Genomic DNA, 16,003 nt, shown 5'->3' with positions numbered 1-16,003 from the left:
CAATGTCTCCAAACAGCTGAAGCTATTGCCCTAAAAAACTAATGCATTTCCGTTTTGTCATGACAACAGTAAGAAAGCGATAAAAGCTGGGGGAGGTCTAGACAAAGTTATTTTCCAGTAGTCACTGAGTTTATCATACTAATCAAAAACATTTTTAAGCATGTGTGATCTGATCCTTGGCGTGAGCAAGAATTAGATTCCATTTACAACTTTTACAAATGGCCAGAGTTAAAAAAAACAAAAGGAAAATGTTCTTAATATAATGTTGCTTTCTACAATAAAGACAAGGGAGAATGTGGGAAAAATGTTTTACGCTTTTTCTATATAAGCTTACGCTAGTAGTTACAGTTCTCAAAAGATTGCCTTTTTTTGCAGCCTTGTTGAAGACATGTGATCATGAAGTAGCATCAGCTTTCTACTTCTGGAGATTGCATTTACGCTTCAAGAATTACAAGAGTGGTGTTAATATGTGGAAATGATCCCGCTGAACAAAAGAAGTTCCATAAACGTATGTGTTGGCAACAGAGCTTATTTTACTGACATTTTCCAAAATCAAATGGTAAAATCCCATTGCTTTTTGTTGAGGGCACCCTGGTGATCATAACTTCTGGGTTGGCCAAGAACATTAGGTCACCAGTGCACCACTCTTTAGCCTCATCTTAATGCCCCTCCTCGACTCCTCCTTTCCCTCACTCGCGTCCCTTCCTTGCGTCTTAGCTCCGCCTCCGTAAGATGCGAGGAGGAGACGCGAGGACAGAGGAGTCCTCAGGTATTAATTGGGATGTCCTCGTTCACTCAAACGTCACTTTTAAACGACGTCTGTTAATGATGACATGTGCACAGCTGTATCCCCTCTCATCGGGCTTAACTGAATAACCTTTAGAACCGGCCCATTTGTTGTTAAATATTTATTTAAATGATGAATCTTTCTGTTGTTAGTCAAGGAATTCAATGTATGATGGTTGGTCCTGCTTTTGTGTTCCGTTTTGGTGTAAAATGTAGCCTACATTTAAATACAAATATAATTATAGTAATGTGAAAGCCTTTACTCTGAAAATGTGTGTCCTGTAGATCCCCACATTTACCACAAACACACATTCAGGACTGTGCATTTTAAATAATGTAACTCCTGAATATCTTAACACAAAACAATACAAATTATTTTTATTTATCAAGATCTAGCCATTCATGAAATAGCTTTCTTAATAGCTATGTTTTAGTGACGTTCAAGATCATTGAACATGACTTAAATTGTTAGTAGGCCTATAACCTTAAGAAATGAATTGCACATAATAATTCCCACGGAGCTGTGAGCACTTAGACATTTATGTGACGCTTTTCCACTCATTCTTCCAGTTCTCCGTTTTCCTCTCTTGAAATCGACCAGCTGTGAAGGTGGGGGCGGGGCTTTTATACGCGAGTAGTGAAAACACTTCCGCGTAGTCTGCTCTCGTGTATCCTCCCTTTCGTCTCCTCCCTTTCGTCTCCTCCCTCACCCCTCCTCGACTCCTCCGTGTGCATTTCAGCTATTGGGACGTCCTTCAACATGGCGTGTCTTGATCGATTTCCGGGTCAAGTCCCGGAGGAGGGGAAGAGAGGAGTCAAGGAGGGGTATTGGGATGAGGCTTTTATCTTCTGACCAACTCAGAGCTGTAGAGACACAACACTATCAGCCGGAGTATTGTAAAGGTAAGCCCGGCGTCGTGGTGTGTTTTGAACTTCAGTTAACCTGTATCGCAGTATTTTCACTGCTGCCGTCAGTCAACATTTACTTGCATCTTTAAACCATTCACCTTAACCAAATAGGGATTAGCAGTCATTTCCTGAATAGCTTCAGCTTTAGAGTCCATGGTGAATACAGTGGTGCGCTAGTTACGTTCAACTTGTTGATCATAGAACACATCAGGGATTATCTGAGCGGACCGTGGTTAATCACTTTATTCCAGGTCATTACACAGCTCATCAATCTACTTCCTATTACGTTAAATTACAAACTATACAACCACAACAATTCAACCTATCAATCATCATAGCTCCAACAGGCTATAACAAAGAAAAATAGAAAGGATAATTGCTCAATCAGATTTGAATATGCGTTGTTATTTAATATCTATTAGTATGACCTTATGGAAAAGTCTCCAGTGTAAAGTGCTATCACTCAAATCAAATGTTACTCCAGATAACATTACCAGCTCAACACACAAAATATGAAGGTGAACTTGTTGCAAGCCTCTAAAGCCGCCCTGCAGTTTAAGTGTGTAGTACAATAACCTACACCATTAATAAAACAAGAGAACAAATCCTGAAAAATGTGGCTACCACAATAAGTTGCATTCCTTATTAAAGAAAGCAGTCAAACCTAACACGCAATAACATTAAGGCTCAATGCAATTACCTTCAATTTATCGGGCTACTGTTAAAAGTACAACTCCCTGCAGAGACGATGAAAACGGGAAAGAACAAAGTATTAGCTCATCTTTTGCCTTACCTGAACATCATCGCTTTCAACCAAGTCCATCTCTAGATCAATTGAACCAACCCGTCCTCCCATGCTCTGCTGACCAGCACTAACTATCATTATATGAAGTCCACTGAAGTTCTCTTAGGAGAAATAATATCCTACGCCATAAATGTCACTCTATACGATAGCTGGCAGAGGCTCAGTGCAAAGCGGCACTCATTCACTCCGCTGGTATCCAATTTTCTACAGCTCTCCCATTGTGCTCTCCCTTTCTCACACAGACCGTCGACATCAACAGGCAAGATAAACCGTCTGAGCAGCGGCAGCCAAATCCCTCTTAGCTCCTAACTCTGTGAGGTCAGAGCAGCCCAGAATGAGACCTAATCTCACTCCAGGGAGACGTCTAAAATTAACCCAAGTTAAAAACACAACACTGGCTGTCCATTGTGGCCTCCCCCATGGAAGCAACTTGTGTGGTGAAGGAGTGGAGCTGTGAAAGAACACCCCCCACAACTGTAGGAAGGTTCATAAACTGTAAGGACTGGTGTTCAAGGGTGGATGATGTAGTCTCATGGTGCCTTTAATCTATATAGTGGTACAGGAAAGTGTCCTAAACACAAATGAGTCAGCATTTTCAAATTTTGTTCAACAACATTAAATACGTCAGTTAATACCCCACTCGTAAATGTCTGAAGCTTTTACTCAATATAAAAACAGCGGTTGCTAACAAGTGACTAAATGAGACTACCAAACATTAGCTACCTTTAGCTTAGCGGTGGTGACATGATGTAGTTTGTTTATAGCCTAACGTTGGCTTTTTCCCACCAAAATGATCCACAATGTTTAATTTGTTTTAATCAGTAAATATCCGAAAATATTGAAAAAAGGCCATCACAATTATTCTAATTCCAAGGTGATGTATTTAATTGTCTTTATTGGTCAGTCCAAGTCCAAAGATATATTTACGTCAATATGATATCAAACTGAGAAATGCATGAAATGTCCCTATTCGAGATACATCATTTTTTATCATTCTTGTACGAAACATAACTTTAACAATTAAGTGATGTTTCAAATAATGGGTTATTATGTTTCTTCTATCGACAAGGGCTGTGCGATATGGTGTCATACATCACAATATTTTTTGCCTAAATACCTGGTTATTGATATCGCCGATCGGCTGCCGATCGATCGGTGCTCTCTAAAAATGCCGATCGCGAGAGCCGATCGCATGACGTAAAATTAGGACGTAAAATACATGACACTTTTCTCTGTGCGCGGAAAAACAAGCTCGCCAAAATGGCTTCACCAGTCTGGCAGTATTTTAAGGTGTCCAAAAATGACAATAAAATAGCGGTATGCAACGTGTGTGAAGCAGAAATCCTGCATCTCTGCCCGCTGTGACGGACCGGTGAGCGGAGCAGAACACACACGAAGCGTTAGACCTAATACACTTAGCTATTTTATCTACCTCTGGAACAAGCTAAACTAGTTATAAATATATTTATTCTTCACTGTCGGGTAGGGCTGTGCATCTTCACTGGTCTCACGATTCGATTCGATTACGATTATCCTGTCAACGATTCGATTCAATTCGATATCCCGATGCATCACGATTCATACCAATGCGTTGCATCCTCAATTTTCTCTATTACTGCACATGGCTTATTTTTCATCAATGAATACATGCAGTAAATACATAAGAACTCTCTTTTTATTATTTAGAAAGTGCTTCAGAAATCAATAACATAAATGTCTTGACATTAATTTATAAACCAAAATTAATTAATTGTATAGGTCTAGCCTCCCTATATCTGTGTGTGAAGTTGTTCCATCCTCAAAAACAAAAAACTAATGCTTCTGCAGTCTAGCTGCAGCTTCTAGCAACGGTCTTCTGTTAAAAAAAAGGACACTGATGCCCCTTTCACACCGGCGCTTTTTCCTGTTCACACCGCAGCGGCGCCGCCTCATAGCTCGGGAATGCGGTTCACTTCCAGCTCCAAAAAATTGTCGGTCTAGAAGCAAGAGCTTCGGAGCTATGACGCGGCGTCGCTTACGTCTCACTTACGTCGAGGCGTGCAGGAAACTAAACCCACCTCCCCTGAACATGGGTCGACTGAAGAGTCTCGTCATGCCTGCCTACAAGCAGTAGCGCTGGGCAAAGTGACTAGAAGGCAACCACACACTTATAAAAAAAAAAACACTTTATAAAGTCAGGCAACACTAACCAGGCTTCGTGTGATTCTGTTTATTTGTACCTTACTTTGACCATCCGTTCGCTGTTATTGATCATTGTGGAGAGCAGGCAGACGTTTTGTTTTTTATTATAGCAGCTATCGGATGGAATCAATACATGGGCTGCACAGGTTGTCATGTCCGACTATCACAAGTAGAATCATAATGAAAAATACGCCGGTAAAATGTGCCTGTAGAAAACGGCTTAGCAAGTAGTCAGTTTAGCTTTGGTTGCTATGCTAACATCACGACACGGAGTGATTCAGAGCGGGTCCTTCTGCTGTTGGTTCTGGACTGGTGTTCTTGTGTTGGTGGATAAAGCAGACTGCTCCGTGTTTGGTGTTGCTGTGCCGCTGTCACGTCTGTTCCCTGATCTCTGCGTCACCGACCGATTTGATATTAAAGTCACAGAAAAAAAAACGTTATAGTAAAGCCGCGGCCGGAAAATCAGGAAGCAACGTTACTACGCTATAATCCATTATCTTCCGTCACTGCATCGATACCGAATCGTCCACGTCCGCATCGCAATGCATCGTAGAAACGATTATTTTCAACACCCCTACTGTCGGGTCACTCATTACTGGATCAGTGAGCTGCATGACACGATACTGACAGGCTGTCAGGAGAGAGAGAGAGGGGGAGAGAGGAAAAGAGAGCGCTTCCGCTCATTTCTCCCGTGTTATTATCCAAAGTTAATGTAAACTTGAATAATGTAATTCATTTGAATGTAATAATTATGTTGGTTGTTGTTTGTGGAAGCGCCAGTGAATGAGCCCCATTAACTGAGTTTTAAACATCACTTTAAATGGAAGATCCCCATAGGCCCCGCCCACTCGATCGGTATCGGCCGATACTGATTCCGGCGATCGCCCCCAAAATTGGCGATCGGAGCATCCCTAACAGCAATGATATTGTAGGGTTGACTAGTGGTGCTTTTATAAAATATTTACACAATGAGATATTTTAATAGTATAATAAGTAATTTGGATATAATGTCTACAAGATAACACTGCTTTGTGCAATATACACAATGTTTTAATGTTATAACTGGCTGCTACTTGGCTACTTTTATATATTTACTTTATTATTTACTTTTTTATTATGATGCGGCTGTTTCTCACAAATGTGTACTTATTTGATTTATTATTTTATTAACTTGTGCTTGCCTCTTTATTAAATATGTATGTCTACTCATTTTATTTTTGCCTTTTATCTGCACTGTCTCTTTAATTTAACAGTGTAAAATTCCCCCTGATGTGGGACAAACAAAAGATTTCTGATTCTTAATCCAACAAATAACATCACTTTACTGAAATGCAGCCTTTAAAACCATGAAAAGACGACAGTAATGCCAGATCACCCAAAGGATAATGTCTAGTCTCATATCACAATATTGATATATATAATGATATATTGCCCAGCTGTACAATTGGCTAATCGATTAATCAACTTTTTGTGGCAGATCTATCTCAAAAATAGATTACATTCACTTCATCTAGAGCAGAGGCCAAGTTTCATTTTATGTTGCTATCACTTAGGTCATAATCTTTTAACTCTCATCAAGAATTATAAAGACAATCTGCGTCAGGATGACAACAGTTACCTGGAGTAAATCCTACATCTGACTGATAGATTTAAGGTGGGGATTGGTTAAAAAAAGTAAAAAAATAAGGGATTTCCATGGACAGAGTCATACTCTCATGTGAAATCACCCACCTTCATCTATAGGTGCTCACTTCAGAGGAAACTATAGTTTGCACATATTCCGGTCCTGAGGCTCCTGGATGACTCATAGGTAAAATGGAGGTCACAACTCCTGGACGTGGAAGAATAATGTGTGTGTGTGTGTGTAGGGAAAAGCAGCTCTCTACTTCAAATTATGCTCTGCAAGTACTTGTTTGCACTGTAGCCCTATTTGCCCAGCGCTGTATGAGGACAACATGAGGACACCCTAAAGGGCCTATTTTACTGCGCAACAATGCAAGGAAACCCATGAAAGGTCAATCAGATAAGATGGAAATAAATCAGCTAGTACACCCACAAGGTCTGCGTTTTAATACGAGATCAAAAAGAAGAAACCATATCCCAGCAGAAGCTAATTTTCACAATTGGTTTCACCTCTTGTTTCTCTAACTGCAATACTTCCTCAAGTAGTTATTTTACCTGTAAGTCCCTTATCATTTCTCGCTGCTCAAACGCTTGCCTTGTCAAGGAAATGATGCAAACTCAAGACTTATTAGGTTCAAAGACGAGTGAAGCAGGAATTGTAAGCAAATGTTTTCCACTCATAGCACAATGCATACAGTTTGTGATGGATGGAGGGCGCTTGTTCCTGTCAGTGTGGCTCTGCTAGCGGCTCTGTGAAATGTTCAAAGCTTGCTCACAACAGATGAAGAGACTAAATATTTTAGCTACATGTTTGAGGCTCAGTGGATAGTGTGCTGGACTTCGAATCAGGGGGTGGCAAGTTCGAGTCCCACTGCAGTCAGCATGTCGTTGTGTCCCTGGGCAAGACACTTCACCCCAAATTGCTCCTGTGGGGATTGTCCACAGTACTGAATGTATGTTAGTCGCTTTGGATAAAAGCGTCTAACAAATGACATGTAATGTAATGTAATGTTATGATCAATATTAGGATAATGAAATGTGTTTGATTTTTTTTTAGAACGATAGAATATGGACTGTTAATCCACACAAAATAAAAACAAAATGTAAAGCTATACTTAGAAACTGAATTAAAAAAAACTGTCTGTACAAAAGGTAGGGCAACTGTTAGCCACACATGTTGAACTTGTTAAAGAGCTCTTTTAGTGCCCGAGACATGAAAGGAAACTGTGAGGTAAAAGCAAATATTAGGTCTGAGCCTCAAGTGTAAGCAGGTTAACTTGCTCCTTAAGCCTGAAAGCTCCAAGTCCAACAACAAGAGCTTTCATTCAGACAATAGGACAATGGAAAATTTGAAGCCACTATCCAGACTTGCGCTTTAAAAAGCCAAGCCATTGCCATTTTCTCCATGAGGCCTATCTCGACCTACAACCTGACACCCGGCAGGCTTACCCCACAGCTGGCTGCAGAGCACTGGCAACAGCCTGGTGCAATCAGAAAAAGCAACACAGGCTAATAAACGCAAATCCTACAAATGCAGCCTTCACACAATCCTGACACATATCCCATGTCAAGATAAACTGTAGGTAATGTCTTGCACTTCTGGTCCATGTTATTGGTAATTTCGGAGCTGGACAGCAAGTAGATTTATTGTGTGTCCACGCTTCAATGTCACAAAGGAGAACAAGCGATCAAATGCGCTGAAGCACCTGTTGCTCTGCCGAGTAGATCTGGTTCCACTCCATATAAACCACCGTGGTGATATATTTTAAAGTTTAGCCAGCTCGGTCCACCTCTGCTAAACATAGATATATCTTTTAGAAAGCCTGACTTACACGTGGTCGTAATCGCCTAATATAAAATGAATGCACTACAGTGTACCTGGTTTAGGAATACAACATAGGGGCTTCTGTTATTGTTATGCATCCTACGTCATTGGCAACATACATAATCCGAAAAGTGCAAACACTGAGGCAGCTGAGAAAGGTGGTTTGCACCTAAAGGGATATAAAACATATGTATAAAATGTATACTGTTGTTGGAAGGTTACTAATGATTGTTAGAAATAATTATGCATCATCGTTTATCAACTCTAAATCAAAGCATGTGTTAAGAGTTTTGCCAACCATCATCAGCCAGCCCTCATTGTTTTATTTTAAGCCTTATCAATAATGTGATAAGATCCCAAATAAAAGTCACTTTTCTCCATTTATGTCCTTCCCTGTAATGAAACAGGCGGTTTAGCCCAGTGGTTTTGTGGGCCCCATCAAAAAGGGGAATAACTTATTTTCTCTTTAGCGCCATCAAAACGTAGCACAATGATAGAGTTTATACTATAAAAGGTCACAGGTATCATACACTTTCTGTAATATAAATCAAGTGGGGTCAGTGGTTACATTTGTGTTAAAGTTTGTGAACCACTGGACTAGCCTACATCTGTTTTGCCATTAGCTTACCGTTATCAGACTCAGTTTTATATGGTCTACTGTGATTAATTAAATTGCATCAACCCAGAGCAGAACATATTGTCAATCAGGGTGTTTTACCTATGTATATCACCAATAAAGCATGTATGTATTTATTTAGTAGGGAAAGTGCACATTAAACAACATTTGAGCTTCTACCTCAATGTAAAAACGAGTTAGCTTATGTGCCAAATGTCGTTTTAAGCTTTCCGGGCAGGTTATTACTAAGAAGTAGTTTGATTAGAGCAAACACCCAGTTAGAATGATAAGCCTTATGATTAATCTGGCCTAGTAAAGGCTTCACTGATATGGCAACAGGTAATTACTACTAGAGAATACAAATAATAAGATAGATTTAAACTAATACTTCTTTAAAGTGTTAGCTTGCTGTGTTAGATATCTGCTGTAACTACTGCAACTACTTTCCCTCCAATACTCCCTGCAAATATGAATAATAGTGTGTGAGCCTGGTTCTAGCTTTGATATGCATTCAGTAACTAGAGGTTGTTGCTAAAGCTAATGCTTGACAGCAGTCCAAACTTGACAAGCTCAAGTTGTGGAGGAGTTGTCATGTCAGTTGCTTTGGACTATGTTTGTGTCAGAAAGACTTATTTCAAATCTGACGTCACTCAAGTGAAACCACATTAAACAGTGAGTCATAGAATATGAGGCATGACTGTTATTCTAATATGCCGTTTTAATAAATTAACATTTTAAAATAGAGATGTTCAGACTTATTTTACACTGTAGCCTAAGCTTATTAGTAAATGCATAGTCTGTAACGTGTTTGAAAAAACTTTACTTCAAGAAAACAGTGAAGACTTTGTCTTTAGAAAAGCTGGAACATTTTAACTGTACTACGCTGCATCTTATTAAAAATTGAAAATATATCGTTACCGGTGGTCCTAACACTTTGCTAATACACGGAGGAAACTGTTTTAACTTAAAAGTAACGCAGGTTAACCTAACGTCAGGCTACATAGCTGTTAGTAAACGTCCGACAACCATTATTTAACTCATCGCTACAGCAACATTAACACTGTTTACAACAATTGCCATAGCGTTAATTAACACAGCTGCTTCCGCACAAAAGCACCGGTTTAACAACTTTTAATATTTCAGGAAAAGTAACTTGGGATAATTGTTTCCCAGGCCTCAATCCATGGATAATTCCCAGACACCCCTTTAGGGGCTAGCACAGGACCTACACTTTAACACAACTTTCCCGCCCCACAGCGACTCAACTTTAGATACACAAAACAGTTATCTAGCTTTTAGTCTAACCTCTGGAGCAAGTTTGCGCACTTTTCGCAACAGTTGTCAACTTTTCCTACCTGCACGGAGTCGGCGGCCATCTTGGTTTTCGCCTTTGAATCAAATCCTACGGGGAGAGAGGAGGGGAGGTGGAAGTCCAAAAACAAGCCTTGTTTTAAGTTTCCCTCTCTGGCGACAAAAAGATTATTCGGACCAAATCCTCGGTCATCTCGGGTACACGGTCCTTCCCATGTCGTCTTCACACTTCATTGACGCGGTCACACCGTCCTGAAGGCGGAGGGTGGACTGGTGTTCATAAATAAAAAAAGCTGAGGCATAAATCTGTCCCAGTGCAGTTGGAGAAAGAGGCGGTGGTTAGAGAGGAGAGTCCGCCCAGAGGAGCTGCAGTGCCGCCGCTGCTGCTCCAGCCCGGACAGCTACACACGTGATCCACACTGCTTACAGGCTGGCCTTACCTCATGCTCACAGACTCATCCCGGGGTAAACACACACATGGAAAAACAGGGATACTTGGTCAGAAACTCAGAATGATTCATTTTGGAGTTGAAATGTAAACAAAATTAATAAAAAAACGCACAAACGCATTGCAGATGTAAAATAAGTTCTTAGTTTTGTGCATTTCATTAGAGGTGAAAGGAGAATAAGTATTTACATCCCTTAATTTAATAAAAATAGAGTAGAAAAGTGATGATACATGTATAAAAAAAAAGTGCTCAATCATAAGTGATACATAATTAATTAATTTTCTTTTGAATAGTTTTTTTATTCTATATTTATGAAATGTATTATTGTTTTTCAGGGTTAGGGTTATTATTTAATTTAATTCCTTTCTTTTTCCTTATCCTTATAAAAACTAAACTAAAGTAATCGGGAAAAACCATGTGGCTTTTTATTTCTATATTCCAACATGTTGTTATTTTATTATTTTATTGATTTTTATTATTTTATTCATATTTGTTTTTTCTTTATATTTCCAATTTTTTGTATTATTGTTTTAAAGATGTTTTCTTTTGATGGCACTCCTTTAATTCCATAAAGAACTTCAGACAGTCATCTATTTAATATTGATCAACAAATACTATTTAAATCCAAAGGATAATGCAGATGCTGTCACAAATTGCTGACATCCAGAGGTGCAATGCAAACCACAGCAGCTTTATTAAACACTTAAGTAGTCACAGTTTACTTTGAGTTGCTGAGCCAGATAGATGAGAAGGAGCTGCTGTGAAGAAACCACAGGACAAACACTGAAGCCTCCTCAGTGGGGCTGGGTCAGACATGTCACAGCCCAGTGAGAAGACTTACTGCTGCATTACATAACCTTCAGGGACACAGTCATCACAAGCCATACGTCTCAGAGACTGGGCTCTCTCTGGGCTCATGTCTCAAATATTTATTGGTGAGGTTCCTCACTCATAAACTCAGCATTGTCCACATCATAAAAATGGCAGAGGCCTTGTTGGGCAGACTTATGAACGATGTTCTCCTGTTAAAATCCCCACACAGTGACACTCCCCAGAGGTCATGATGCTTTTGTCTTTCATGATTGGATCAATATGGACCAGCAGCAGTATACACAACCTAGAGTTAATGGTTGCAGTGGTGTGGGGGTAAAAAACAGATATGATGTGGACGGTGTAATGCTGCTCTATATGGTTGGTTAATGTCTGCCTTCATCAGAAAGACACATGAAGGCAGATGTGTGTATACAGAATACAAATACAGAATACAGTGTATTCTGTATTTCACCGGCTGTTAGTTGAATGAACATTATATTGATCTGTGGGAGTGTTATGACCTGTAATAAACCTAATGATTATTGCTGCGATGAACGAGATGATTACTGAGTTTTATTGGGCAGGGACGTATTATCCCACGAGGTTGTAAGAATAAGAGGAATCCTAATGCACTAGGAGGCGTCCCGTTTTACACTAAATCCTGTGACATTAAGATTTAGCGAGGCCGTATTTGTGTAGCCCGATCCCGTAAACTAGGATTGCAATGGCTCCCTTGACGAAAAGCCAATGGATTTTGGAATATTGCAAAAAAATATAATCTGTGGCAAACACACGTTTATGATACTTACATGTTTTTTTCAGGAGGATAATCCACATACTATTAATATTTTTATAATATTTGAAGTGTAATTGCAATCGCAAGAAGTAAAAAGCTAACGTTGGCCTATAAAAAACGACATCACTGTCGCAAACATTTAAACATTTGAATTATAATATACAATGAGGCTGTAAAAGCCAACTAGTCATGACCTTACAGTCATTTATTTCAATTCTGTTCATATCTTTATTTATTTTAAACAATTTGTATTATTAGTTTTTTACTAAATATATGTATTCATAATTACATGTCCAGAAATAAGCTTTTTAATATATTACCAAACTGTTGTTCCTTGATTGACTTATAAGTTTCAATTAAGAAAGTTGTGGGGGAAAAAATTAAAAGGTACAATACACATTTTTCATACAGCAGCGTGAATCTCTGATTTTGGTTAGTGTTGAGTCCTTCTGGACAGCTACTACACTCTAACTGAGGCTCCAAAGTACTGAAAAAAGTACTCTGTAGTGACTTCCATAATAAAATCATGTGGGATGTATACACTCAGGTTGGCATCCTTCTGTGAAATGTAATTAAGTATGACTCCACATTTAACTTATTTTAATCACCATATCAGAAATTAAAAAGACTAATGAAAATGGTGAAGAACACACACACACAGCTGGAAGCCGGCGCAGCTCTTTATCTCCCTCTGCAGGATACCAGCGCTGAAACAATCCAGCTTCCATTTACACAGCAGCTTTATTTGTCTTTACCTCTACTGCTGTGAAAATTATAAATATTTAATTAAAAAAACACACCTGCATCTCTGGCAGTGTTAGTATATATTGTTAGGATGGCAATTAAATGAAAACAGCCATGTGGTTTTTTTCACATGTGGCCCTAATCTTTTTCACTAAAACAGCAATAAATCCAAACTTCAGGGAAGAAATAAATAAATAAAGTACCAACCGTTCCACCATATTATATGTGGAAACTTGCATCTATTTATGAATTTATTTCAGAAACACTTTTTGTTATATTCCATGGAATGCTCTTAACATCCCGATAGCAATGAATATATGAAATGCTTTGACAATAAATACATAAAAAATGTCATCTGTGGAAGCCGTAGTACTGTAAAAAGCACGACCAATCATTTTAGCCGGCCCGGCTAAAATAACTGGATGGCCTACCTGCCTGTCAGCCTTCCATCTGTGCACAAACTTATCTCGTGCCCTCATTGGTCATGTGCGCGTTTGTGTGTGTTGGAGGAGGGGCTCTGTAAGGAAGTGGCAGATTTTTTCCGGTTATGTATTTTCAAATTCTAGCGCACTCGAGCTGGTTTCTCCAAAATTACATACCCCAACTTTAAGAGTAAGATGAGAGTATTGATGCTGTAGCAGGGTTAGCTTAGCATAAAGCCTGTAGCCTTCCACATTTTATAACAAAACAAAAAAACACATTTCCCAAAATGTCAGCATATTAAAGAGTCAGACTAACATACAGATGGACACTAATGGAGCAATCACAACACACCAGTCGACTGATTGCTAAATCTACTGGCAGAAGAATTATGGGCATCTATCGTCATAATTAAAATGAATCCCGAAAGTAATTTTTCATGCAAAAATGCTGTGGTCAGCTTCATATGTGAATATCTTTGGCTTTAAGACCAACAAAACATTTAGAGACATCACTTTGGACTTACAAAAAATGGGATGGAAATTCTTCACTATGTTTTGAAATTGTATAGAACAAACATTGAATTGATAAATTATGAAAATAATCAGCAGATTAAAAAATAATGAAAGTAGTTGCAGCCAAAGTGGATGCAGATGTTTAACTGGTTCTACAATGAAAATGACAAAAGAAAATGCAGTCTTAAATTTAGAATTTGAAAGAAATGTACAAACTGTAATTTTAATATGGTTAACAGTTTTGATTTCATATCATGGAAAAACTGTCAGTAGATGAATAGGACTGAGAAAAGTAGTAAGTATTTACAGCAGCAGCATCTTCACCTAGGTGTTTTTATACACTCGATAATATTCTTCATTACGGAGGAAAGGCCTCTGAACATTTACACCCAGCATCAAGTACAGTATAAAACATACGTATGTGTCCCAGTAAATAGTCCATGGTCACAGGATTTTTATTTCATAAAAACCTCAAACGTTCTCATTCAAGTCCAATAATACAGCACAGTAGTCGTACACTTCAAATCTCTTTAAGTTAGTAGTAGTGGTGAGGCATGGATAATGTCACCGTCTTTACATACAAAAGACAACCTTAGCAAAGAGTTAAAACACAACCAAACACAACCAAACATTACAGAGCCGATGAAAATGTTTCGGAGCTGGACAGGCCGTCCCCGGACGCGTCAAACCACCTTTGACATGAGGGGGAGTGGAGGCTGCTGGGAAAACAAACCTGCTGATGAAACACGAGTCCAGTTGGCTGGCACAGACGTGTCAGAGCTGTCAATAGAATGTTCTACAGACAGCCACACGTAGTCTTTATGTGTCCTTTTTCATCTCAGGCCGCACATCTGCCATGTGTCCGTCTACTCTTCAGTTTTTGGGGTAGATCTTCTCGTAGAAGAAGTTCTGTGCCAGCAGGTAGAGCTCCCCGTCCTTTTCCCTGACAGCATGTGCCCGGACAAACTGGAACTGCTCCAGTGCAAATTCGTAGAAATCGTTCTCCATCTTCCAGATGGCCGACTGCTGCAGCTTGGCGATGGACTCCTTCGTGGGCGGCTTCTTCTCGCTCGTCTTCCTCAGGTGGGATTTCTTCCCTGTGAGGATTACAGAGGAGAGGAGGATTAAAGTGGTGCAGGTGCAAGTCATTCAGCATTACTTTTATTTTGTAGTAGTTTTTCCCTTTCACTGCTCATGTGCAAAAAACACTTTGTTACTTTTACAATGTATTTACAATGTGTTAGTGTTACCGGCCTCAGTCAGTACTTTTATATGTTACCTTACTTTTTCTGAATTCTGCTACTTATTTTTTACCGTGTAGTACTTATACGTGTGCTTATCTTTGTATTTGATACGCAAGTCTACTCTTTTTTCTTTTGCCTTTCAACTCACTGTACTTTTGCTGCTGTAGAGCTGTAGAGTTCCCCGATCAAGGACAAATAAAGGATTTTGAAAAAGGTTTCAAAAAATCATTGGCTCTATTTACAGGTGTCAAAAGTATCTACAACCAAGGAGTGTCATTGTTAACCCACAGAAAACCGGAGTCTGACATAGCATCGTGTTTTTGCTCATAACTGCTCATATTAAAATTGGGCTGAAACATGCAAAATTCAAGGATTGGATAATGGGGTAAAAAACTGGTACAGGATACTTTGAGTGACAAGTTATATCTTGCATTTACACTTAAATTCAAACGCATGGCTCAGTGCAGGTGAAGTTACAAAATAACTCAATCCAAGGGCAGATCTTTCAAACCTGTCCAATCTGTTCTATATATTTTTTAAGGCCCATCTTTAATGGGGCTCTTTCTTGCTTTTTGGGGTTTCCCTTTCCTGTAGTGTGTTCTATAGGTTTTAGTGCATGTAAATGGTCTGCAAAGGCTAAAATCCCTGTGTTCCTTTCTCTCCTACACTAGGGCCCCTTTAACTCTGCAAAATGTAAGTCATGACTTCATAACAAGAGATTTAGACTTTCAACGAATACAATAATAAATCCCTGATTAACTTGAGTACTTTAGTGTATCTGCTTCTAAAAAAGACGAACATCATACTTCATAGCACATCTATATCACCGTCACATTAATTCCTCTGTGCTCTCCATTATTCATTCTGGCTGCACTCGCTCTAACTAATCTGTAACTACATCAGCAAGAGGCATGAGTGCATATTGATCACGATTCAATTCTCAGAGGGCCAATTCAGACTGCACAA

General features: G+C 39.2%; 2 protein-coding genes across 2 annotated transcripts in view; both read right to left on the bottom strand.

Annotated features, from left to right (window-relative positions):
- Positions 1-10,404, bottom strand: part of pkn2 (protein kinase N2) — a 39,865-nt gene extending 29,461 nt beyond the window's left edge. The window contains exon 1 of the mRNA XM_034138278.1: positions 10,101-10,404. Within this exon, the coding sequence (XP_033994169.1) occupies positions 10,101-10,121 (21 nt within the window). The 5' untranslated portion in view covers positions 10,122-10,404. The remainder of the gene's footprint in view (positions 1-10,100) is intronic.
- A 3,819-nt stretch (positions 10,405-14,223) lies between these two features.
- Positions 14,224-16,003, bottom strand: part of hs2st1a (heparan sulfate 2-O-sulfotransferase 1a) — a 39,418-nt gene continuing 37,638 nt past the window's right edge. Inside the window, exon 8 of the mRNA XM_034138164.1 lies at positions 14,224-14,890. Coding sequence (XP_033994055.1) covers positions 14,667-14,890 — 224 coding nt within the window. The 3' untranslated portion in view covers positions 14,224-14,666. The remainder of the gene's footprint in view (positions 14,891-16,003) is intronic.

This window comes from Trematomus bernacchii, unplaced genomic scaffold (assembly GCF_902827165.1).
Source record: "Trematomus bernacchii unplaced genomic scaffold, fTreBer1.1, whole genome shotgun sequence".
Taxonomy (NCBI): Eukaryota; Metazoa; Chordata; class Actinopteri; order Perciformes; family Nototheniidae; genus Trematomus; species Trematomus bernacchii.
This window is presented reverse-complemented; position numbering and strand designations above follow the sequence as displayed.